The sequence below is a fragment of the Chiloscyllium plagiosum genome, unplaced genomic scaffold, assembly GCF_037043375.1.
Source record: "Chiloscyllium plagiosum isolate Xiang-an unplaced genomic scaffold, Cpla_swu_hap1 HiC_scaffold_7, whole genome shotgun sequence".
NCBI classification, from domain to species: domain Eukaryota; kingdom Metazoa; phylum Chordata; class Chondrichthyes; order Orectolobiformes; family Hemiscylliidae; genus Chiloscyllium; species Chiloscyllium plagiosum.
Window position 1 is genome coordinate 105,999,132 of NW_028270145.1, and position 26,558 is coordinate 106,025,689.

At 44.6% G+C, this 26,558-nt stretch overlaps 1 protein-coding gene across 1 annotated transcript in view; it reads left to right on the plus strand.

The window, feature by feature from the left end:
• Window positions 1-26,558, plus strand: part of slc15a2 (solute carrier family 15 member 2) — a 135,122-nt gene that overhangs the window by 97,600 nt on the left and 10,964 nt on the right. Inside the window, exon 22 of the mRNA XM_087989335.1 lies at window positions 5,812-5,916. Within this exon, the coding sequence (XP_087845461.1) occupies window positions 5,812-5,916 (105 nt within the window). The remainder of the gene's footprint in view (window positions 1-5,811; window positions 5,917-26,558) is intronic.

Genomic DNA, 26,558 nt, shown 5'->3' on the forward strand with positions numbered 1-26,558 from the left:
GCCTTCCTTCCTTATCCTTTAGTGGACGAGCCCTTTCTCTAGTTACCCTCTTGCTTGTTATATATGAATAAAAGGCCTTGCGATTCTCCTTAATTCTGCTCACTAATGTTATTTCATGACTACCTTTAGCCCGCTTGATTCCTCATTTAAGACTGGTCCTACTTTCCCGATATTCCTCCAGGCCCCGTTCTGTTCTAAGCTGCCTGGACCTTATCTACGCTTCCCTTTTCCTCTTGGCTAGTTGCACAATTTCTCCTGTCATCCACGGCTCACGAATCTTGTCTTTCCTATCCCTTGTTTTCAAAGGGACATGCCTAACTTGCACTACCTCCAACCTATTTGTGAAAGCCTCCCACATCTCAAATGTGGACTTCCCTTCAAATAGCTGCCCCCAATCCAGCTCCTGGCTGCCAAATTTTGATATACTTGGCCTTTGGCCCAGCTCAGTACTCTTCCCTGAGGACCACTCTCATTTTCGGTGGATCGTTTTGTGCATCATTTCTAAAGTTGCGTGAAGGAATTCCTGTTCTTTCTTGATTGTTAACATGTAATCCTGCTCAGGCTAATTGTGTCAGACTTCCCCCTCAGAATCGAGAAAGGTTTAATCGAATTGCACTCACCTCTCCCACCTTCCCCAACACACAGCACCAGGCTGTGCTAGCCCCTGCCTTTCACAACATGAAACAGTGCAGTTCGCTTCTTGTGTTCTGCCAGTGAGGCTCATTCAGCACAATGAGAAAATAGCTGCAAGATTATTCCAGAGGTAAAAACAATGACCACAGATGCTGGAAACCAGACTCTGGATGAGTGGTGCTGGAAGAGCACAGCAGTTCAAGCAGCATCCGAGGAGCAGTAACATCGACGTTTCGGGCAAAAGCCCTTCATCAGGAATTAAGGCAGTGAGCCTGAAGCGTGGAGAGATAAGCGAGAGGAGGGTGGGGGTGGGGAAAAAGTAGCATAGAGTACAATGGGTGAGTGGGGGAGGGGATGAAGGTGATAGGTCAGGGAGGAGAGGGTGGAGTGGATAGGTGGAAAAGGAGATAGGCAGGTAGGACAAGTCTGGACAAGTCATGATGGCAGTGCTGAGCTGGAAGTTTGGAACTAGGGTGAGGTGGAGGAAGGGGAAATGAGGAAACTGTTGAAGTCCACATTGATGCCCTGGGGTTGAAGTGTTCCGAGGCGGAAGATGACGCGTTCTTCCTCCAGGCGTTTGGTGGTGAGGGAGCGGCAGTGAAGGAGGCCCAGGACCTCCATGTCCTCGGCAAAGTGGGAGGGGGAGTTGAAATGTTGGGCCACGGGGCGGTGTGGTTGATTGGTGCGGGTGTCCTGGAGAAGTTCCCTAAAGCAGCACCACCGACACCACTCCCCACCTCTTCCTCTGCTACATTGATGACTGCATTGGCGCCACCTCGTGCTCCCGCGAGGAGGTTGAGCAATTCATCAACTTCACCAACACATTCCACCCTGACCTTAAATTTACCTGGACCATCTCTGACACCTCCATCCCCTTCCTGGACCTCTCCATCTCCATTAGTGACGACCGACTTGACACTGACATTTTTTACAAACCCACCGACTTCCACAGCTACCTGGATTACACCTCTTCCTACCCTACCTCCTGCAAAAATGCCATCCCGTATTCCCAATTCCTCCGCCTCCGCCGTATCTGCTCCCAGGAGGACCAGTTCAACCACAGAACACACCAGATGGCCTCCTTCTTTAGAGACCGCAATTTCCCTTCCCACGTGGTTAAAGATGCCCTCCAACGCATCTCGTCTACATCCTGCATGTCCGCTCTCAGACCCTACCCCTCCAACCATAACAAGGACAGAACGCCCCTGGTGCTCACCTTCCACCCTACCAACCTTCGCATAAACCAAATCATCCGCCGACATTTCCGCCACCTCCAAACAGACCCCACCACCAGGAATATATTTCCCTCTCCACCCCTTTCCGCAAAGACTGTTCCCTCCGTGACTACCTGGTCAGGTCCACGCCCCCCTACAACCCACACTCCCATCCTGGCACTTTCCCCTGACACCGCAGGAACTGTAAAACCTGCGCCCACACCTCCTCCCTCACCTCTATCCAAGGCCCTAAAAGAGCCTTCCAACTCCATCAGAGTTTTACCTGCACATCCACCAATGCCATTTATTGTATCCGTTGCTCCCGATGCAGTCTCCTCTACATTGGGGAGACTGGGTGCCTCCTAGCAGAGCGCTTTAGGGAACATCTCTGGGACACCCGCACCAATCAACCACACTGCCCCGTGGCCCAACATTTCAACTCCCCCTCCCACTCTGCCGAGGACATGGAGGCCCTGGGCCTCCTTCACCGCCGCTCCCTCACCACCAAACGCCTGGAGGAAGAACGCGTCATCTTCCGCCTCGGAACACTTCAACCCCAGGGCATCAATGTGGACTTCAACAGTTTCCTCATTTCCCCTTCCTCCACCTCACCCTAGTTCCAAACTTCCAGCTCAGCACTGTCCCCATGACTTGTCCAGACTTGTCCTACCTGCCTATCTCCTTTTCCACCTATCCACTCCACCCTCTCCTCCCTGACCTATCACCTTCATCCCCTCCTCCACTCACCTATTGTACTCTATGCTACTTTCTCCCCACCCCCACCCTCCTCTAGCTTATCTCTCCACGCTTCAGGCTCACTGCCTTTATTCCTGATGAAGGGCTTTTGCCCGAAACATCGATGTTACTGCTCCTTGGATGCTGCCTGAACTGCTGTACTCTTCCAGCACCACTAATCCAGAACTAAGATTATTCCAGTCCACCCCCTTGCTCTGATGGCAGAGAAAAGAATCGCACTACCTTCACCCACCATCAGGGGGAGCCAAAAGACAACATTTTAAAAATCCAAGGAATGCAGGAATTACACGAGAGCTGATGAAGATCTTTTTGGTTCATTTGCTAATTTCCTGATCGTCACGCGATATGAAATGAGGAAAACCACACTGGAGCAGGGCTTTATAAACCACGGCTCCAAGTTCATCTCATTTATCCAAAGCCGTGCCATACTAATATCATTACATCTCAAAATAATTCACAGAACCAGGTATCAAGCACACACCAGACAATCAAACAATCAAGAATTTAACCATCACCCCTCAATATTGCCATTGCTGAACGCCCCACGTCCCACATTCTGGGAGTTACCAATGATCAGAAACTGAACTGGATTCACCACATAAACGCAGTGGCTGCAAGAGCAGTTCCGAGGCTGGGAATACTGCAGCCAGTAGCTCACCTCCTGACTCCCTGAATCCTGTCCACCATCTACAAGGCACAGGACAGGAGTGTGATGGAATACTCCGCACTTGCCTGGATGGGTGCAGCACTAGAGCCTTACAGAATATAGAAAATAATAAGGGCTATAGATAGAGTTAATGGTAGTTGTGTTTTCTCTGGGGTGGGGGATTTCAAAACCAGGAGACACATTTTTTAAGGTGAGAGGAGAGAAATTTTAAAAAGACATGAGGGGCAAATCTTTTACACAGAGGGTGGTTTATGTGTGGAATGAACCTCTAGAGGAAATGGTGGATGTGGGTACAATTATGTTTAAAAGACATTTGGATAAGCACATGAGTAGAAAAGGTTTGAAGGGATATGAGCCAGGAGTAGGTAAGTTGGGCTAGTTTAGTTTGGGATCATGGTCTTCATGGACTGCAGGTTCTGTTCCTGTGTTGTATGATTCTATGACTCTATGACAATCCAGGACAAAGCTTGATTGTCGCCCCATCCAACACATTCAGCCTTCACTCTCTTCACCTCTGGTACAATGTGAATACCACCGATAAGGTGCACTGTACTAACTTACCAAGGTTCCTATGACAGCACCTTCCAAAACCACGACAGCTATCATCTAGCGGGACAAGGGCAGCAGATCCATGGGAACATCACCATCTTGAAGTTCCCCTCCAAGCCATTCACCATCCTGACTTGGAAATATATCGCCGTTCCTTCACTGTCACTGAGTCAAAATCCTGGAATTCCCTCCCTAAGGACATTGTGCGTCAACCCATAGCAGGTGGGCTGCAGCGATTCACGATGGCAGCTCACCCCCCACATGCGCCAGGGTAACGCGGGATGGACCAGCAACACCCACATCCTTTGAATGAAATTTTGTCAAAAAATGGTGAGGGCCCAAAATGGCCACTCATCTGATCGCATCTGTAATGGATCTCCTAAAGAACCATTCTCTTGCTGACATTCCCCCCCTCCTTTTCCTGCACCCCTGTGCATTCCTCCTCCTCAGATAGTGACAATTGGAATTTGGAAATGTGGAAACGTGTGGTAAGCATGGAAGCCACTCTGGCAAAAAATAAGCCAGCAGCTTCATGCCACCTTGCAGCAAATTAAAAACAGGATTGAATTCTACTTTCTGGGCCACAGTCACAGATACCTCACTTTGCAATCCCAAATTGTGGAGAACGATTGTTGTGCCTTGTTCCCTGCCAGTGGGAAGTTAATTGCTGAGCGACTGGAAGGTTATATTTTTTATTCCTTTGAAGTGAGAAGCGCAGAGATGTGCAGGTTGGGTGGATTGGCCATGCTAAATTGCTCATAATGTCCAGGGATGTGCTGGCTAGCTGGGTTAGCCATGGGAAATGCAGGGTTACAGTGATAGGATAGGGTGCGGGTCTGGGTGGGATGCACTTTGGAAGATCAGTGTGGACTTGATGGGCTGTATGGCCTGCTTCCAACAATGTAGGAACTCTAGGATTCTGGAGGTTATTATGATATTGAATGCATTCCATACGGAGAATGGTTGAATTTGATTTCAGTAGCAATACTCAAAAGGAATTGGAGAAATACATAATTAAGGAAAGAGCAAGGAGAGTAAAATTGCTCTGGTAGCTCATTCAGCATGTCATGAGGGGCAGAATGGCCTTAACATGCTGTATAATTCTGTAACAATTTTTAAGAATAATTTATTTGTAAGAGGAAAAGGTTTTTCCAGTGCCCAATCACTGGTGTGTTTGTTATTACAGTGCCCAATCACTGGTGTGTTTGTTATTACAGTGCCCAATCACAGGCACTTTTGTTATTCCAGTGCCCAATCACTGGCATTGTTGTTATTACAGTGCCCAATCACTGGTGTGTTTGTTATTACAGTGCCCAATCACTGGTGTGTTTGTTATTACAGTGCCCAATCACAGGCACTTTTGTTATTCCAGTGCCCAATCACTGGCGTTGTTGTTATTACAGTGCCCAATCACTGGTGTGTTTGTTATTACAGTGCCCAATCACTGGTGTGTTTGTTATTACAGTGCCCAATCACTGGCATTGTTGTTATTACAGTGCCCAATCACTGGCACTGCTATTAAGCCAGTGCCCAATCACTGATGTGTTTTTCATGCCAGTGCACAATCACTGGTGTGTTTGTTATGCCAGTGCCCAATCACTGGCATTGTTGTTATGCCAGTGCCCAATCACTGGTATGTTTGTTATTCCAGTGCCCAATCACAGGCACTTTTGTTATTCCAGTGCCCAATCACAGGTGTGTTTGTTTTTCCAGTGCCCAAGCACAGGTGTGTTTGTTTTTCCAGTGCCCAATCACTGGTGTGTTTGTTATTCCAGTGCCCAATCACTGGCGTTGTTGTTATTACAGTGCCCAATCACAGGTGTGTTTGTTTTTCCAGTGCCCAATCACAGGTGTGTTTGTTTTTCCAGTGCCCAATCACTGGTGTGTTTGTTATTACAGTGCCCAATCACTGGCATTGTTGTTATTACAGGTCCCAATCACAGGTGTTTTTGTTTTTCCAGTGTCCAATCACTGGTGTGTTTGTTATTCCAGGCTCCTTTGAACATGAAAGCTGTTCTCCAGTCTGGCTGGCTCCTCACTGTAGCGTTTGGAAATGTCGTGGTGATGATTGTGGCCAAAGCTGCTTACATGGAACAGGTATGTGTTTCTATCGTTCTGCCATTCCCCTGCACTGTGACCCTAACAGCGCAGTCTGTTCCTGGACAGAATATGGGCAAAACTGTCCGGTGTGTTAGCACCAAAACTGGCTGACCCCAAATTGGCAGCTCGCAGATTAGAAAATTCCTTCAGGATAGACTAGAATGTCATAAATGGTGAAAATTGGAAAATCATGATCAATTTTCATAGCTATTGTACACTTGTGCTGGGTATGCCTGTGTATTGTGATGATGAGTAAGCAGTCTCTTGTTAAAAATGTGAGAGAAGTGTCTGCATGTTAGTTGTGGCAGTGACTTAGATGTTAGATGACACCGATGTACTCTCTTAGAGAGAGAGATGAGATGGAGTGATTCAGCCTGATGGCCATCATACCTCAGGTGAGGGGATAGGTTGGGAAGGGGAGCCCTTCATGCTAACGGCAGCTGGTGCATGAACTGAACCCACACTGTGGGTATCACTCTGCATTATTAATCAGCATCCAGCCAACTGAGATTACTGACCCTTAACTGTGACTGAGCTGCATCCGTGTGGTGGTTATAGCTGTGTATTAGCTGTGCCTGTGTATTAGCTGTGTCTGTGTATTAGCTGGGTCTGTCTGTTAGCTGGGTCTGTGTGTTAGCTGTGTCTGTGTGTTAGCTGGGTCTGTGTGTTAGTTGTGTCTGTGTATTAGCTGGGTCTGTGTGTTAGCTGTGTCTGTGTACTAGCTGTGTCTGTGTGTTAGCTGTTTCTCTGTACTGGCTGGGTCTGTGTATTAGTTGTGTTTATGTGTGTGCTGTGTCGGTATGATATCTGTGTATTGGCTGTGTCTGTGTATTAGCTGTGTCAGTGTATTAGCTGTGTCTGTGTGATAGCTGTGTCTGTGTATTAGCTGTCTGTGTATTAGTTGTGCCTGTGTGATAGCTATGTCTGTATAATATCTGTGTCTGTGTATTAGCTATGTATGTGTGATATCTGTGTCTGTGTATTAGCTGTGTCTGTGTATTAGCTGTGTCTGTGTGTTAGCTGTGTCTGTGTGATAGCTGTGTCTGTGTATTCGCTGTGACAGTGATAGCTGTGTCTGTGTATTAGCTGTGCCTGTGTATTAGCTGTGTCTGTGTGAATGCTGTGTCAGTGTATTAGCTGTGTCTGTGTATTAGTTGTGTCTGTGTGATAACTGTGTCTGTGTATTAGCTGTGTCTGTGTATTAGCTGTGTCTGTGTATTAGCTGTATCTGTGTGTTAGCTGTGTCTGTCTACTAGTTGTTTCTGTGTATTAGCTGTGTCCGTGTGATAACTGTGTCTGTGTGTTAGCTGTGTCTGTGTATTAGCTGTGTCTGTGTATTAGCAATGTTGTGTATTAGCTGTGCATGTGTGTTAGCTGTGCCTGTATATTAGCTGTGCCTGTGTATTAGTTTAGTCTGTGTGATAGCTGTGACTGTGTGTTAGCTGTGTCTGTGTATTAGCTGTGTCTGTGTATAGCTGTGACTGTGTATTCGTTGTGCCTGTGTATTAGCTGTGTCTGTGTGATAGCTGCGTCTGCATGTTAGCTGTGTACGTGTATTAGCTGTGTTTGTGTATAGCTGTGACTGTGTATTAGTTGTGCCTGTATATTAGCTGTGTCTGTGTGATAGCTATGTCTGTGTTAGCTGTGTCTGTGTATTAGGTGTGCCTGTGTGTTAGCTGTGGCTGTGTATTAGCTGTGCTTGTGTAATAGCTGTGGCTGTGTATTAGCTGTGTCTGTGTGATAGCTGTGTCAATGTTTTAGCTGTGTCTGTGCGTTAGCTGTGTCTGTGTATAAGCTGTGTCTGTGTGATAGTTGTGTCTGCGTGATAACTGTGTCTGTGTATTAGCTGTGTCTATGTATTAGCTGTGTCTGTGTATTAGCTGTGAGAGTGTGTTCGCTGTGTCTGTGTATTAGCTGTGTCTGTGTGTTAGCTGGGTCTGTGGACTAGCTGTGCCTGTGTGTTAGCTGCGTCTGTGTGTTAGCTGTGCCTGTGTATTAACTGTGTCTGTGTGTTAGCTTTGTCTCTGTACTGGCTGGGCTTGTGTATTAGTTGTCTCTATGTGTTTGCTGTGTCGGTATGATATCTGTATATTGGCTGTGTCTGTGTATTAGCTGTGTCAGTGCATTAGCTGCATCAGTGTTGTAGCTATGTCTGTGTATTAGCTGTGTCAGTGTATTAGCAGTGTCTGTGTGATAGCTGTGTGTGTGTATTAGCTGTGTGTGTGTATTAGTTGTGTCTGTGTGATAGCTGTGCCTGTGTGATAGCTGTGTCTGTATGATATCTGTATCTGTGTATTAGCTGTGTCTGTGTGTTATCTGTGTCTGTGTATTAGCTGTGTCTGTGTATTAGCTGTGTGTGTGTGTTAGCTGTGTCTGTGTGATAGCTGTGTCTGTGATAGCTGTATCTGTGTATTAGCTGTGTCTGTGTATTAGCTGTGTCTGTGGGATAGCTGTGTTTGTGTATTAGCTGTGTCTGTGTATTAGCTGTGTCTGTGTGATAGTTGTGTCTGTGTATTAGCTGTGTCTGTGTATTAGCTGTATCTGTGTATTACCTGTGTCTGTGGGATAGCTGTGTTTGTGTATTAGCTGTGTCTGTGTATTAGCTGTGTCTGTGTGATAGCTGTGTCTGTGTATTAGCTGGGTCTGTGTATTAGCTGTGTCTGTGTATTAGCTTTGCCTGTGTATTAGCGGTGTCTCTGTATTAGCTGTGTCTGTGGGATAGTTGTGTCTGTGGGATAGTTGTGTCTGTGTGATAGTTGGGTCTGTGTGATAGCTGTGTCTGTGCGATAGCTGTGTCAGTGTGATAGCTGTATCTGTGTATTAGCTGTGTCTGTGTATTAGCTGTGTCTGTGTGATAGTTGTGTCTGTGTGATAACTGTGTCTGCTTGTTAGCTGTGTCTGTGTATTAGCTGTGTCTGTGTATAGCTGTGTCTGTGTATTAGCTGTGTCTGTGTATAGCTGTGTCTGTGTATTAGCTGTGTCTGTGTGATAGTTATGGCTATGTGTTAGCTGTGACTGTATATTAGCTGTGCCTGTGTGTTAGCTGTGGCTGTGTATTAGCTGTGCCTGTGTAATCGCTGTGTCTGTGTGATTATTGTGTCTGTGTAATCGCTGTGTCTGTGTATTAGCTGTGTCTGTGTGATAGCTGTGCCTGTGTATTAGCTGTATGTGTGTGATAGCTGTGTCAGTGTTTTAGCTGTGCCTGTACATTGGCTGTGTCTGTGTATAAGCTGTGTCTGTGTGATAGTTGTGTCTGCGTGATAACTGTGTCTGTGTATTAGCTGTATCTGTGTGATAGCTGTGTCTGAGTATGAGCTGTGTCTGTGTATTTACTGTGTCTGTGTGATAGCTATGGCTATGTGTTAGCTGTGACTGTGTATTAGCTGTGCCTGTGTGTTAGCTGTGGCTGTGTATTAGCTGTGCCTGTGTAATCGCTGTGTCTGTGTGATTATTGTGTCTGTGTGATCGCTGTGTCTGTGTATTAGATGTGTCTGTGTGATAGCTGTGCCTGTGTATTAGCTGTATGTGTGTGATAGCTGTGTCAGTGTTTTATCTGTGCCTGTACGTTAGCTGTATCTGTGTATAAGCTGTGTCTGTGTGATAGTTGTGTCTGCGTGATAACTGTGTCTGTGTATTAGCTGTGTCTGTGTATTAGCTGTGTCTGTGTGTTAGCTGCATCTGTTTGATTGCGGTGTCTGTGTATTAGCTGTTTCTGTGTGTTAGCTGTATCTGTGTATTAGCTGTGTCTGTGTATTAGCTGTGTCTGTGTGTTAGCTGTGTCTGTGTATTAGCTGTGTCTATGTGTTAGCTGTGTCTGTGTGATGTCTGTGTCTGTGTATTAGTTGTATCTCTGTGATAGCTGTGTCTGTGCATTAGCTGCGTCTGTGTGTTAGCTGTGCCTGTGTATTAACTGTGTCTGTGTGTTAGCTTTGTCTCTGTACTGGCTGGGCTTGTGTATTAGTTGTCTCTATGTGTTTGCTGTGTCGGTATGATATCTGTATATTGGCTGTGTCTGTGTATTAGCTGTGTCAGTGCATTAGCTGCATCAGTGTTGTAGCTATGTCTGTGTATTAGCTGTGTCAGTGTATTAGCAGTGTCTGTGTGATAGCTGTGTGTGTGTATTAGCTGTGTGTGTGTATTAGTTGTGTCTGTGTGATAGCTGTGCCTGTGTGATAGCTGTGTCTGTATGATATCTGTATCTGTGTATTAGCTGTGTCTGTGTGTTATCTGTGTCTGTGTATTAGCTGTGTCTGTGTATTAGCTGTGTGTGTGTGTTAGCTGTGTCTGTGTGATAGCTGTGTCTGTGATAGCTGTATCTGTGTATTAGCTGTGTCTGTGTATTAGCTGTGTCTGTGGGATAGCTGTGTTTGTGTATTAGCTGTGTCTGTGTATTAGCTGTGTCTGTGTGATAGTTGTGTCTGTGTATTAGCTGTGTCTGTGTATTAGCTGTGTCTGTGTATTACCTGTGTCTGTGGGATAGCTGTGTTTGTGTATTAGCTGTGTCTGTGTATTAGCTGTGTCTGTGTGATAGCTGTGTCTGTGTATTAGCTGGGTCTGTGTATTAGCTGTGTCTGTGTATTAGCTTTGCCTGTGTATTAGCGGTGTCTCTGTATTAGCTGTGTCTGTGGGATAGTTGTGTCTGTGGGATAGTTGTGTCTGTGTGATAGTTGGGTCTGTGTGATAGCTGTGTCTGTGCGATAGCTGTGTCAGTGTGATAGCTGTATCTGTGTATTAGCTGTGTCTGTGTATTAGCTGTGTCTGTGTGATAGTTGTGTCTGTGTGATAACTGTGTCTGCTTGTTAGCTGTGTCTGTGTATTAGCTGTGTCTGTGTATAGCTGTGTCTGTGTATTAGCTGTGTCTGTGTATAGCTGTGTCTGTGTATTAGCTGTGTCTGTGTGATAGTTATGGCTATGTGTTAGCTGTGACTGTATATTAGCTGTGCCTGTGTGTTAGCTGTGGCTGTGTATTAGCTGTGCCTGTGTAATCGCTGTGTCTGTGTGATTATTGTGTCTGTGTAATCGCTGTGTCTGTGTATTAGCTGTGTCTGTGTGATAGCTGTGCCTGTGTATTAGCTGTATGTGTGTGATAGCTGTGTCAGTGTTTTAGCTGTGCCTGTACATTGGCTGTGTCTGTGTATAAGCTGTGTCTGTGTGATAGTTGTGTCTGCGTGATAACTGTGTCTGTGTATTAGCTGTATCTGTGTGATAGCTGTGTCTGAGTATGAGCTGTGTCTGTGTATTTACTGTGTCTGTGTGATAGCTATGGCTATGTGTTAGCTGTGACTGTGTATTAGCTGTGCCTGTGTGTTAGCTGTGGCTGTGTATTAGCTGTGCCTGTGTAATCGCTGTGTCTGTGTGATTATTGTGTCTGTGTGATCGCTGTGTCTGTGTATTAGATGTGTCTGTGTGATAGCTGTGCCTGTGTATTAGCTGTATGTGTGTGATAGCTGTGTCAGTGTTTTATCTGTGCCTGTACGTTAGCTGTATCTGTGTATAAGCTGTGTCTGTGTGATAGTTGTGTCTGCGTGATAACTGTGTCTGTGTATTAGCTGTGTCTGTGTATTAGCTGTGTCTGTGTGTTAGCTGCATCTGTTTGATTGCGGTGTCTGTGTATTAGCTGTTTCTGTGTGTTAGCTGTATCTGTGTATTAGCTGTGTCTGTGTATTAGCTGTGTCTGTGTGTTAGCTGTGTCTGTGTATTAGCTGTGTCTATGTGTTAGCTGTGTCTGTGTGATGTCTGTGTCTGTGTATTAGTTGTATCTCTGTGATAGCTGTGTCTGTGCATTAGCTGCGTCTGTGTGTTAGCTGTGCCTGTGTATTAACTGTGTCTGTGTGTTAGCTTTGTCTCTGTACTGGCTGGGCTTGTGTATTAGTTGTCTCTATGTGTTTGCTGTGTCGGTATGATATCTGTATATTGGCTGTGTCTGTGTATTAGCTGTGTCAGTGCATTAGCTGCATCAGTGTTGTAGCTATGTCTGTGTATTAGCTGTGTCAGTGTATTAGCAGTGTCTGTGTGATAGCTGTGTGTGTGTATTAGCTGTGTGTGTGTATTAGTTGTGTCTGTGTGATAGCTGTGCCTGTGTGATAGCTGTGTCTGTATGATATCTGTATCTGTGTATTAGCTGTGTCTGTGTGTTATCTGTGTCTGTGTATTAGCTGTGTCTGTGTATTAGCTGTGTGTGTGTGTTAGCTGTGTCTGTGTGATAGCTGTGTCTGTGATAGCTGTATCTGTGTATTAGCTGTGTCTGTGTATTAGCTGTGTCTGTGGGATAGCTGTGTTTGTGTATTAGCTGTGTCTGTGTATTAGCTGTGTCTGTGTGATAGTTGTGTCTGTGTATTAGCTGTGTCTGTGTATTAGCTGTGTCTGTGTATTACCTGTGTCTGTGGGATAGCTGTGTTTGTGTATTAGCTGTGTCTGTGTATTAGCTGTGTCTGTGTGATAGCTGTGTCTGTGTATTAGCTGGGTCTGTGTGTTAGCTGTGGCTGTGTATTAGCTGTGCCTGTGTAATCGCTGTGTCTGTGTGATTATTGTGTCTGTGTGATCGCTGTGTCTGTGTATTAGATGTGTCTGTGTGATAGCTGTGCCTGTGTATTAGCTGTATGTGTGTGATAGCTGTGTCAGTGTTTTATCTGTGCCTGTACGTTAGCTGTATCTGTGTATAAGCTGTGTCTGTGTGATAGTTGTGTCTGCGTGATAACTGTGTCTGTGTATTAGCTGTGTCTGTGTATTAGCTGTGTCTGTGTGTTAGCTGCATCTGTTTGATTGCGGTGTCTGTGTATTAGCTGTTTCTGTGTGTTAGCTGTATCTGTGTATTAGCTGTGTCTGTGTATTAGCTGTGTCTGTGTGTTAGCTGTGTCTGTGTATTAGCTGTGTCTATGTGTTAGCTGTGTCTGTGTGATGTCTGTGTCTGTGTATTAGTTGTATCTCTGTGATAGCTGTGTCTGTGCATTAGCTGTGTCTGTGTGTTAGCTGTGTTTATGTGATAGCTGTGTCTGTGTATCAGCTGTGTCTGTGTGTTAGCTGTGTCTGTGTGTTAGCTGTGTTGTGTGTTAGCTGTGTCTGTGTATTAGCTGGGTCTGTGTGTTAGCTGCGTCTGTGTATTAGCTGTATCTGTGTATTAGCTGTGTCTGTGTGATAGCTGTGGCTGTGTATTAACTGTGTCTGTGTGATAGCTGTGTCAGTGTTTTAGCTGTGTCAGTGCGTTAGCTGTGTCTGTGTATAAGCTGTGTCTGTGTGATAGCTGTGTCTGTGTATTAGCTGTTTCTGTGTATTAGTTGTATCTCGGTGATAGCTGTGTCTGTGTGATAGCTGTGTGTGTGTGATAGCTGTGTCAGTGTATTAGCTGTGTCTGTGTATTAGCTGTGTCTGTGTAGTAACTGTGTCTGTGTATTCGCTGTGACTGTGATAGCTGTGTCTGTGTATTAGCTGTGCCTGTGTATTAGCTGTGTCTGTGTGATAACTGTGTCTGTGTATTAGCTGTGCCTGTGTATTAGCTGCGTCTGTGTGATAACTGTGTCTGTGTATTAGATGTGTCTGTGTATTAGCTGTATCTGTGTGTTAGCTGTGTCTGTGTGATAGCTGTGTCTGTGTATTAGCTGTGCCTGTGTATTAGCTGCGTCTGTGTGATAACTGTGTCTGTGTATTAGATGTGTCTGTGTGTTAGCTGTATCTGTGTGTTAGCTGTGTCTGTGTGATAGCTGTGTCTGTGTGTTAGCTGTGTCTGTTATTGGCTGTGTCTGTGTATTAGCTGTGTCAGTGTATTAGCTGTGTCTGTGTGATAGCTGTGTCTGTGTATTAGCTGTCTGTGTATTAGTTGTGCCTGTGTGATAGCTATGTCTGTATAATATCTGTGTCTGTGTATTAGCTATGTATGTGTGATATCTGTGTCTGTGTATTAGCTGTGTCTGTGTATTAGCTGTGTCTGTGTGTTAGCTGTGTCTGTGTGATAGCTGTGTCTGTGTATTCGCTGTGACAGTGATAGCTGTGTCTGTGTATTAGCTGTGCCTGTGTATTAGCTGTGTCTGTGTGAATGCTGTGTCAGTGTATTAGCTGTGTCTGTGTATTAGTTGTGTCTGTGTGATAACTGTGTCTGTGTATTAGCTGTGTCTGTGTATTAGCTGTGTCTGTGTATTAGCTGTATCTGTGTGTTAGCTGTGTCTGTCTACTAGTTGTTTCTGTGTATTAGCTGTGTCCGTGTGATAACTGTGTCTGTGTGTTAGCTGTGTCTGTGTATTAGCTGTGTCTGTGTATTAGCAATGTTGTGTATTAGCTGTGCATGTGTGTTAGCTGTGCCTGTATATTAGCTGTGCCTGTGTATTAGTTTAGTCTGTGTGATAGCTGTGACTGTGTGTTAGCTGTGTCTGTGTATTAGCTGTGTCTGTGTATAGCTGTGACTGTGTATTCGTTGTGCCTGTGTATTAGCTGTGTCTGTGTGATAGCTGCGTCTGCATGTTAGCTGTGTACGTGTATTAGCTGTGTTTGTGTATAGCTGTGACTGTGTATTAGTTGTGCCTGTATATTAGCTGTGTCTGTGTGATAGCTATGTCTGTGTTAGCTGTGTCTGTGTATTAGGTGTGCCTGTGTGTTAGCTGTGGCTGTGTATTAGCTGTGCTTGTGTAATAGCTGTGGCTGTGTATTAGCTGTGTCTGTGTGATAGCTGTGTCAATGTTTTAGCTGTGTCTGTGCGTTAGCTGTGTCTGTGTATAAGCTGTGTCTGTGTGATAGTTGTGTCTGCGTGATAACTGTGTCTGTGTATTAGCTGTGTCTATGTATTAGCTGTGTCTGTGTATTAGCTGTGAGAGTGTGTTCGCTGTGTCTGTGTATTAGCTGTGTCTGTGTGTTAGCTGGGTCAGTGGACTAGCTGTGCCTGTGTGTTAGCTGCGTCTGTGTGTTAGCTGTGCCTGTGTATTAACTGTGTCTGTGTGTTAGCTTTGTCTCTGTACTGGCTGGGCTTGTGTATTAGTTGTCTCTATGTGTTTGCTGTGTCGGTATGATATCTGTATATTGGCTGTGTCTGTGTATTAGCTGTGTCAGTGTATTAGCAGTGTCTGTGTGATAGCTGTGTGTGTGTATTAGCTGTGTGTGTGTATTAGTTGTGTCTGTGTGATAGCTGTGCCTGTGTGATAGCTGTGTCTGTATGATATCTGTATCTGTGTATTAGCTGTGTCTGTGTGTTATCTGTGTCTGTGTATTAGCTGTGTCTGTGTATTAGCTGTGTGTGTGTGTTAGCTGTGTCTGTGTGATAGCTGTGTCTGTGATAGCTGTATCTGTGTATTAGCTGTGTCTGTGTATTAGCTGTGTCTGTGGGATAGCTGTGTTTGTGTATTAGCTGTGTCTGTGTGATAGTTGTGTCTGTGTATTAGCTGTGTCTGTGTATTAGCTGTGTCTGTGTATTACCTGTGTCTGTGGGATAGCTGTGTTTGTGTATTAGCTGTGTCTGTGTATTAGCTGTGTCTGTGTGATAGCTGTGTCTGTGTATTAGCTGGGTCTGTGTATTAGCTGTGTCTGTGTATTAGCTTTGCCTGTGTATTAGCGGTGTCTCTGTATTAGCTGTGTCTGTGGGATAGTTGTGTCTGTGTGATAGTTGTGTCTGTGTGATAGTTGGGTCTGTGTGATAGCTGTGTCTGTGCGATAGCTGTGTCAGTGTGATAGCTGTATCTGTGTATTAGCTGTGTCTGTGTATTAGCTGTGTCTGTGTGATAGTTGTGTCTGTGTGATAACTGTGTCTGCTTGTTAGCTGTGTCTGTGTATTAGCTGTGTCTGTGTATAGCTGTGTCTGTGTATTAGCTGTGTCTGTGTATAGCTGTGTCTGTGTATTAGCTGTGTCTGTGTGATAGTTATGGCTATGTGTTAGCTGTGACTGTATATTAGCTGTGCCTGTGTGTTAGCTGTGGCTGTGTATTAGCTGTGCCTGTGTAATCGCTGTGTCTGTGTGATTATTGTGTCTGTGTAATCGCTGTGTCTGTGTATTAGCTGTGTCTGTGTGATAGCTGTGCCTGTGTATTAGCTGTATGTGTGTGATAGCTGTGTCAGTGTTTTAGCTGTGCCTGTACATTGGCTGTGTCTGTGTATAAGCTGTGTCTGTGTGATAGTTGTGTCTGCGTGATAACTGTGTCTGTGTATTAGCTGTATCTGTGTGATAGCTGTGTCTGAGTATGAGCTGTGTCTGTGTAATCGCTGTGTCTGTGTGATTATTGTGTCTGTGTGATCGCTGTGTCTGTGTATTAGATGTGTCTGTGTGATAGCTGTGCCTGTGTATTAGCTGTATGTGTGTGATAGCTGTGTCAGTGTTTTAGCTGTGCCTGTACGTTAGCTGTATCTGTGTATAAGCTGTGTCTGTGTGATAGTTGTGTCTGCGTGATAACTGTGTCTGTGTATTAGCTGTGTCTGTGTATTAGCTGTGTCTGTGTGTTAGCTGCATCTGTTTGATTGCGGTGTCTGTGTATTAGCTGTTTCTGTGTGTTAGCTGTATCTGTGTATTAGCTGTGTCTGTGTATTAGCTGTGTCTGTGTGTTAGCTGTGTCTGTGTATTAGCTGTGTCTATGTGTTAGCTGTGTCTGTGTGATGTCTGTGTCTGTGTATTAGTTGTATCTCTGTGATAGCTGTGTCTGTGCATTAGCTGTGTCTGTGTGTTAGCTGTGTTTATGTGATAGCTGTGTCTGTGTATCAGCTGTGTCTGTGTGTTAGCTGTGTCTGTGTGTTAGCTGTGTTGTGTGTTAGCTGTGTCTGTGTATTAGCTGGGTCTGTGTGTTAGCTGCGTCTGTGTATTAGCTGTATCTGTGTATTAGCTGTGTCTGTGTGATAGCTGTGGCTGTGTATTAACTGTGTCTGTGTGATAGCTGTGTCAGTGTTTTAGCTGTGTCAGTGCGTTAGCTGTGTCTGTGTATAAGCTGTGTCTGTGTGATAGCTGTGTCTGTGTATTAGCTGTTTCTGTGTATTAGTTGTATCTCGGTGATAGCTGTGTCTGTGTGATAGCTGTGTGTGTGTGATAGCTGTGTCAGTGTATTAGCTGTGTCTGTGTATTAGCTGTGTCTGTGTAGTAACTGTGTCTGTGTATTCGCTGTGACTGTGATAGCTGTGTCTGTGTATTAGCTGTGCCTGTGTATTAGCTGTGTCTGTGTGATAACTGTGTCTGTGTATTAGATGTGCCTGTGTATTAGCTGCGTCTGTGTGATAACTGTGTCTGTGTATTAGATGTGTCTGTGTATTAGCTGTATCTGTGTGTTAGCTGTGTCTGTGTGATAGCTGTGTCTGTGTATTAGCTGTGCCTGTGTATTAGCTGCGTCTGTGTGATAACTGTGTCTGTGTATTCGATGTGTCTGTGTGTTAGCTGTATCTGTGTGTTAGCTGTGTCTGTGTGATAGCTGTGTCTGTGTGTTAGCTGTGTCTGTGTATCAGCTGTGTCTGTGTATTAGCAATGTTGTGTATTAGCTGTGCATGTGTGTTAGCTGTGCCTGTGTATTAGCTGTGTCTGTGTATTAGTTTTGTCTGTGTGATAACTGTGTCTGTGTGATAGCTGTGTCTGTGTGATAGTTGTGTCTGTGTGATAGCTGTGCCTGTGTATTAGCTGTGTCTGTGTATTAGCTGTGTCTGTGTGTATGCTGTGTCTGTGTATTAGCTGTGTCTGTGTATTAGCTGTGTCTGTGTGATAGTTGTGTCTGTCTTTTAGCTGTGTCTGTGTATTAGCTGTGACTTTGTGTTAGCTGTGTCTGTGTGATAGTTGTGTCTGTCTATCAGCTGTGTCTGTGTATTAGCTGTGTCTGTGTGTTAGCTGTGTCTGTGTATTAGCTGTGTGTGTGTATTACCTGTGTCTGTGTGATAGCTGTGTCTGTGTGTTAGCTGTGTCTGTGTGATAGCTATGTCTGTGTATTAGCTATGTCTGTGTGATAGCTGTGTCTGTGTATTAGCTGTGTGTGTGTATTACCTGTGTCTGTGTGATAGCTGTGTCTGTGTGTTCGTTGTGTCTGTGTGATAGCTTTGTCTGTGTATTAGCTGTGTCTGTGTATTAGCTGGGTCTCATTGATATTTGTATCTGTGTATTAGATATGTCTGTGTATTACCTGTGTCTGTGTATAGCAAAGATACGTTGGAAAACTGAGGACTGGGAAGCTTTTAAAGAGCAACAGATGATTACTAAGAATAAAATACACAGTAGAAAAATGAGGTACGAAGGTAAACTGGCCAATAAGATAAAGGAGGATAGTAAAAGCTTTTTTAGGTATGTGCAAGGCAAAAAAATGATTAGGACTAAAATTGGGCCCTTGAAGATAGAAACAGGGGAATATATTACGGGGAACAAAGAAATGGCAGAAGAAGTAAATGGGTACTTCAGATCTGTGTTCACTGGGGAAGACACTAGCAATCTCCCTGAGGTAACAGTGGCTGAAGGACCTGAACTTAAGGGAATTTATATTTGCCAGGATTTGGTGTTGGAGAGACTGTTAGGTCTGAAGGTTGTTAGGCCCCCGGGCCTGATGGTCTACATCCCAGGGTACTGAAGGAGGTGGCTCGGGAAATTGTGGACGCGTTGGTGATTATTTTCCAGAGTTCGATAGATTCGGGGTCGGTTCCTGAGGATTGGAGGGTGGCTAATGTTATACCACATTTTAAGAAAGGAGTGAGAGAGAAAGCAGGAAATTATAGACCAGTTAGTCTGACCTCAGTGGTGGGAAAGATGCTGGAGTCTATTATAAAGGATGAATTTACGGCACATCTGGATAGTCGTAACAGGATAGGACAGAGTCAGCATGGATTTATGAAGGGGAAATCATGCTTGACTAATCTTCTTAAATTTTTTGAGGATGTAACTCTGAAGATGGACAAGGGAGATCCAGTAGATGTAGTGTACCTGGACTTTCAGAAAGCTTTTGATAAAGTCCTACATAGGAGGTTAGTGAGCAAACGTAGGGCGCATGGTATTGGGGACAAAGTACTAGATTGGATTGAAAATTGGTTGGCTAATAGGAAACAAAGGGTAGTGATAAACGGCTCCATTTTGGAATGGCAGGCAGTGACCAGTGGGGTACCGCAGGGATCAGTACTGGGACTGCAGCTTTTTACAATGTATGTTAATGATATAGAAGATGGTATCAGCAATAACATTAGCAAATTTGCTGATGATACTAAGCTGTGTGGCAGGGTGAAATGTGATGAGGATGTTAGGAGATTACAGGGTGACCTGGACAAGTTAGGTGAGTGGGCAGATGCATGGCAGATGCAGTTTAATGTGGATAAATGTATGGTTATCCACTTTGGTGGCAAGAACAGGAAGGCAGATTACTAACTCAATGGAATCAATTTAGGTAAAGGGGCAGTACAGAGAGATCTGGGTGTTCTTGTACACCAGTCAATGAAGGTAAGCATGCAGGTACAGCAGCTAGTGAAGAAGGCTAATAGCATGCTGGCCAAGAGGGATTGAGTATAGAAGCAAAGAGGTGCTTCTGCAGCTGTACAGGGCCCTGGTGAGACCACACCTGGAGTACTGTGTGCAGTTCTGGTCTCCAAATTTGAGGAAAGACATTCTGGCTATGGAGGGAGTGCAGCGTAGGTTCACGAGGTCAATTCCTGGAATGGCGGGATTACCTGACACTGAAAGACTGAAGCGACTGGGCTTGTATACCCTTGAGTTTAGAAGACTGAGTGGGGGTCTGATTGAGACATATAAGATTATGAAAGGATTGGACACTCTGGAGGCAGGGAACAGGTTTCCGCTGATGGGTGAGTGCCGAACCAGAGGACACAGCTTAAAAATACGGGATAGATCATTTAGGACAGAGATGAGGAGAAACTTCTTGACCCAGAGAGTGGTGGCTGTGTGGAAAGCTCTGCTCCAGAGGGCAGTGGAGGCCCAGTCTCTGGATTCATTTAAGAAAGAGTTGGATAGAGCTCTCAAAGATAGTGGAATCAAGGGTTATGGAGATAAGGCAGGAAGAGGATACTGATTAGGAATGATCAGCCATGATCTTATTGAATGGCAGTGCAGGCTCGAAGGGCAGAATGGCCTACTACTGCATCTATTGTCTATTGTCTGTGTGATAGCCGTGTCTGTGTGATAGCTGTGTCTGTGTATTAGCTGTGTCTGGGTGATAGTTGTGTCTGTGTGATAGCCGTGTCTGTGTGATAGCTGTGTCTGGGTGATAGTTGTGTCTGTGTGATAGCTGTGCCTGTGTATTAGCTGTGTCTGTGTGAAAGCTGTGTCTGTGTATTAGCTGTGTCTATCTGATAGCTGTGCGGTGTATTATCTGAATCTGTGTGATAGCTGTGACTGTGTGTTAGCTGTGTCTGTGTATTAGTTATGTCTGTGTGATAGCTGTGTCTGTGTGATAGTTGTGTCTGTATATTAGCTGTGTCTGTATCATAGCTGTTTTTGTGTGATAGCTATTTCTGTGTATTAACTGTGTCTGTAGATTAGCTGTGTCTGTGTATTCGCTGTATCTGTGTATTAGCTGTGTCTGTGTATTAGCTGTGCCTATGTGTATGTGTGATTGCTGTGTCTGTGTATTAGCTGTGTTGTGTATTAACTGTGAATGTGTGTTAGCTGTGCCCGTGTAGTAGCTGTGTCTGTGTGTTAGCTGTTTCTGTGTGATAGTTGTGTCTGTGTGATAGCAGTGCCTGTGTATTAGCTGTGTCTGTGTGATAGCTGTGTCTGTGTTTTAGCTGTGTCTGTGTGATAGTTGTGTCTGTGTATTAAATGTGTCTGTGTGATAACTGTGTCTGTGTGATAGCCGTATCTGTGTGATAGCTGTGCCTGTGTATTAGCTGTGCCTGTGTGAAAGCTGTGTCTGTGTATTAGCTGTGTCTGTGTATTAGCTGTGTCTGTGTGATAGCTGTGCTGTGTATTATCTGTGTCTGTGTGATAGCTGTGTCTGTGTTTTAGCTGTGTCTGTGTGATAGTTGTGTCTGTGTGATAGCTGTGTCTGTGTGATAGCTGTGTCTGTTTATTAGCTGTCTCTGTGCATTAGCTGTGTCTGTGTGATAGCTGTGTCTGTATGTTAGCTGTGCCTGTGTATTAACTGTGTCTGTGTGATAGCCGTGCCTGTGCATTAGCTGTGTCTGTGTGATAGCTGTGCCTGTGCATTAGCTGTGTCTGTGTGATAACTGACTCTGTTTCTTAGCTGTGCCTGTGTATTAGCTGTGTCTGTGTATTAGCTGTGTCTGTGTATGAGCTGTGTTTGTGTGATAGCTGTGACTGTGTGATAGCTGTGCCTGTGTATTAGCTGTGTCTGTGTATTAGCTGTGTCTGTGTGATAGCTGAATCGGTGTATTAGCTGTGTCTGTGTGATATCGGTGCCCGTGTGATAGCTGTGTCTGTGTATTAACTATGTCTGTGTATTAGCTGTGACTGTGATAGCTGTGTCTGTGTACTAGCTGTGCCTGTGTATTAGCTGTGTCAGTGTATTAGCTGTGTCAGTGTATTATATGTGTCTGTGTGATTGCGGTGTCTGTGTATTAGCTGTGTCTGTGTGATAGCTGTGTCTGTGTGTTAGCTGTGTCTGTGTATTAGCTGTGTCTGTGTGTTAGCTGTGTCTGTGTATTAGCTGTGTCTGTGTATTAGCTGTGTCTGTGTGATAGCTGTGTCTGTGTGATAGCTGTGTCTGTGTATTAGCTGGGTGTATTTGATAGCTGTGTTTGTGAGTTAGCTGTGTCTGTGTGATAGCTGTGGCTGTGTATTAGCTGGGTCTGTTTGATGGCTGTGTTTGTGAGTTAGCTGTGACTGTGTATTAGCTGTGTTGTGTATTAGCTGTGCCTGTGTATTAGCTGTGCCTGTGTATTAGCTGTGTCTGTGTATTAGCTGCGTCTTTGTGATAGCTGTGTCTGTGTATCAGCATTGTCTGTGTGATCGCTGTGTCTGTGTGATAGTTGTTTCTGAGTGATAGCTGTGTCAGTATATTAGCTTTGTCTGTGTGATAGCTGTGTCTGTGTGATAGCTGTGTCTGTGTGTTAGCTGTGTCTGTGTGTTAGCCGTGTCTGTGTATTAGCTGTGTCTGTGTATTAGCAGTGTCTGTGTATTAGCCGTGTCTGTGTATTAGCTGTGTCTGTGTGTTAGCCGTGTCTGTGTATTAGCTGTGTCTGTGTATTAGCTGTGTCTATGTATTAGCAGTGTCTGTGTGATAGCTGTGGCTGTGCATTAGCTGTGTCTGTGTGATAGCTGCGTCTGTGTATTAGCTGTGTCTGTGTGATTGCTGTGTCTGTGTGATAGCTGTGTCTGTGTATTAGCTGGGTCTGTTTGATAGTTGTATCTGTGTATTAGCTATGTCTGTGTATTACCTGTGTCTGTGTGATAGCTGTGTCTGTGTGTTAGCTGTGTCTGTGAATTAGCTGTGTCTGTGTGATGGCTGTGTCTGTGTGATAGCTGTGTCTGTGTATTAGCTGGGTCTGTTTGATAGTTGTATCTGTGTATTAGCTATGTCTGTGTATTAGTTGTGTCTGTGTGATGGCTGTGTCTGTGTGATAGCTGTGTCTGTGTATTAGCTGTGTCTGTGTGATAGCTGTGTCTGTGTGTTAGCTGTGTCTGTGTATTAGCTGTGTCTGTGTGATGGCTGTGTCTGTGTGATAGCTGTGTCTGTGTATTAGCTGTGTCTGTGAATTAGCTGTGTCTGTGTGATGGCTGTGTCTGTGTGATAGCTGTGTCTGTGTATTAGCTGGGTCTGTTTGATAGTTGTATCTGTGTATTAGCTATGTCTGTGTATTAGTTGTGTCTGTGTGATGGCTGTGTCTGTGTATTAGCTGAGTCTGGTTGATAGTTGTTGTTGTGTGATAGCTGTGTCTGTGTATTAGCTGTGTCTGTGTGATAGCTGTGTCTGTGTGTTAGCTGTGTCTGTGTATTAGCTGTGTCTGTGTGATAACTGTGTCTGTGTGTTAGCTGTGTCTGTGTATTAGCTGTGTCTGTGTGATGGCTGTGTCTGTGTGATAGCTGTGTCTGTGTATTAGCTGTGTCTGTGTGATAGCTGTGTCTGTGTGTTAGCTGTGTCTGTGAATTAGCTGTGTCTGTGTGATGGCTGTGTCTGTGTGATAGCTGTGTCTGTGTATTAGCTGTGTCTGTGTGATAGCTGTGTCTGTGTGATAGCTGTGTCTGTGTATTAGCTGTGTCTGTGTGATAGCTGTGTCTGTGTGTTAGCTGTGTCTGTGTATTAGCTGTGTCTGTGTGATGGCTGTGTCTGTGTGATAGCTGTGTCTGTGTATTAGCTGTGTCTGGTTGATTGTTGTTGTGAGTTAGCTGTGTCTGTGTATTAGCTGTCTCTATGTATTAACTGTGTCTGTGTGATAATTGTGTCTGTGTATAAGCTGTGTCTGTGTGATAGCTGTGTCTGTATGATAGTTGTGTCTGTGTGATAGCTGCGTCTGTGTATTAGCTGTGTCTGTGTGATAGCTGTGTCTGTGTGATGGCTGTGTCTGTGTGATAGCTGTGTCTGTGTATTAGCTGGGTCTGTTTGATAGTTGTATCTGTGTATTAGCTATGTCTGTGTATTACCTGTGTCTGTGTGATAGCTGTGTCTGTGTGTTAGCTGTGTCTGTGAATTAGCTGTGTCTGTGTGATGGCTGTGTCTGTGTGATAGCTGTGTCTGTGTATTAGCTGGGTCTGTTTGATAGTTGTATCTGTGTATTAGCTATGTCTGTGTATTAGTTGTGTCTGTGTGATGGCTGTGTCTGTGTGATAGCTGTGTCTGTGTATTAGCTGTGTCTGTGTGATAGCTGTGTCTGTGTGTTAGCTGTGTCTGTGTATTAGCTGTGTCTGTGTGATGGCTGTGTCTGTGTGATAGCTGTGTCTGTGTATTAGCTGTGTCTGTGAATTAGCTGTGTCTGTGTGATGGCTGTGTCTGTGTGATAGCTGTGTCTGTGTATTAGCTGGGTCTGTTTGATAGTTGTATCTGTGTATTAGCTATGTCTGTGTATTAGTTGTGTCTGTGTGATGGCTGTGTCTGTGTATTAGCTGAGTCTGGTTGATAGTTGTTGTTGTGTGATAGCTGTGTCTGTGTATTAGCTGTGTCTGTGTGATAGCTGTGTCTGTGTGTTAGCTGTGTCTGTGTATTAGCTGTGTCTGTGTGATAGCTGTGTCTGTGTGTTAGCTGTGTCTGTGTATTAGCTGTGTCTGTGTGATGGCTGTGTCTGTGTGATAGCTGTGTCTGTGTATTAGCTGTGTCTGTGTGATAGCTGTGTCTGTGTGTTAGCTGTGTCTGTGAATTAGCTGTGTCTGTGTGATGGCTGTGTCCGTGTGATAGCTGTGTCTGTGTATTAGCTGTGTCTGTGTGATAGCTGTGTCTGTGTGATAGCTGTGTCTGTGTGTTAGCTGTGTCTGTGTATTAGCTGTGTCTGTGTGATGGCTGTGTCTGTGTGATAGCTGTGTCTGTGTATTAGCTGAGTCTGGTTGATTGTTGTTGTGAGTTAGCTGTGTCTGTGTATTAGCTGTCTCTATGTATTAACTGTGTCTGTGTCATAATTGTGTCTGTGTATAAGCTGTGTCTGTGTGATAGCTGTGTCTGTATGATAGTTGTGTCTGTGTGATAGCTGCGTCTGTGTATTAGCTGTGTCTGTGTGATAGCTGTGTCTGTGTGATGGCTGTGTCTGTGTGATAGCTGTGTCTGTGTATTAGCTGGGTCTGTTTGATAGTTGTATCTGTGTATTAGCTATGTCTGTGTATTACCTGTGTCTGTGTGATAGCTGTGTCTGTGTGTTAGCTGTGTCTGTGAATTAGCTGTGTCTGTGTGATAGCTGTGTCTGTGAATTAGCTGTGTCTCTGTAATAGCTGTGCCTATGTATTAGCTGTGTCTTTGTGATAGCTGTGTCTTTGTATTAGTTATGTCTGTGTGTTAGCTGTGTTGGTGTGATACTTGTGTCTGTGTGATAGTTGTGTTGTGTGATAGCTGTGTCTCTGTGTGATAGCTGTGTCTATGTATTAGTTGTGACTGTGTGATAGCTGTGTCGGTGTATTAGCTATGCCTGTGTATTAGCTGTGTCCGTGTATTAGCTGTGTCCGTGTGATAGCTGTGTCTGTGTATTAGCTGTGTCTGTGTGTTTGGTGTCTGTGTGTTAGCTGTGTCTGTGTATAAGCTGTGTCTGTGTGATAGCTTTGTCTGTCTGTTTGCTGTGTCTGTGTATTAGCTGTGTCTGTGTGATAGCTGTGTTTGTTTGATAGCTGTTTCTGTGTATTAGCTGTGTCTGTGTGATAGCTGTATCTGTGTATTAGTTATGTCTGTGTGATAGCTGTGTCTGTGTGATAGATGTGTCTGTGTCATAGCTGTTTTTGTGTGATAGCTGTGTCAGTGTATTAGTTGTATCTGTGTGATAGCTGTGTCTGTGTGATAGCTATGTCTGTGTATTAGTTGTATCTGTGTTTTAGCTGTGTCTGTGTGATAGCTGTTTTTGTGTGATAGCTGTGTCTATGTATTGAATGTGTCTGTGTGATAGCTGTGTCTGTGTGATAGGAGAAAGTGAGGTCTGCAGATGCTGGAGAACAGAGCTGAAAATGTGTTGCTGGAACAGTGCAGCAGGTCAGGCAGCATCCAGGGAACAGGAGAACCGATGTTTCGGGCATAAGCCCTTCTTCAGGAATGAGGAAAGTGTGTCCAGCAGGCTAAGATAAAAGGTAGGGAGGAAGAGCGCCTCATCTTCTGCCTAGGAACCCTCCAACCACAAGGGATGAACTCGGATTTCACCAGTTCCCTCATTACCCCTCCCCCCACCTTGTCTCAGACAAATCCCTCAAACTCAGCACCGCCTTCCTAACCTGCAATCTTCTTCCTGACCTCTCCGCCCCCACCCCACTCTGACCTATCACCCTCACCTTGACCTCTTTCCACCTATCGCATTTCCAAAGCCCCTCCCCCAAGTCCCTCCTCCCTACCTTTTATCTTAGCCTGCTGGACAAACTTTCCTCATTCCTGAAGAAGGGCTTATGCCCGAAACATCGATTCTCCTGTTCCCTGGATGCTGTCTGACCTGCTGTGCTGTTCCAGCAACACATTTTCAGCTCGTGCCTGTGTGATAGCTGTGTCTGTGTATTAGCTGTGTCTGTGTGATAGTTGTGCCTGTATATTAATTGTGTCTGTGTATTAGCTGTATTTGTGTGATAGCTGTGTCCGTGTATTACCTTTGTCTGTGTAATAGCTGTGTCTGTGTGTTAGCTGTGTCAGTATATTAACTGTGTTTGTGTATTAGCTGTGTCTGTGTGATAGTTGTGTCTGTGTGATAGCTGTGTCTGTGTGATAGCTGTCTCTGTGTGATAGCTGTGTCTGTGTGTTAACTGTGCCTGTGTTAAATATAACATGGAGATGCTGGTGTTGGACTGAAGTTTACAAAGTTAAAAATCACACAACACCAGGTTTTAGTCCAATAGGTTTATTTTAAACCTTAGCTTTCAGATTCCGCGTCGTTTCTCAGACACAGAATTTATAGTCCAAACATCAAAAGGTCATACAACTTTCATGAATGTATTGAACAAACCTAGGTGGCTATTAAGTCTTTAATCAGTTAAAAAACAGTTTTGGATTGATTAATATCTATATCCCTGCTCCAAGATAACTTCAGGCTTATCAGAATAAAGATGACACTTTAGACCATAAGACATAGGAGTGGAAGCAATGCCATTTGGCCCATCGAGTCCACTCTGCCATTCAATCATGGCTGATGGGTGTTTCAATTCC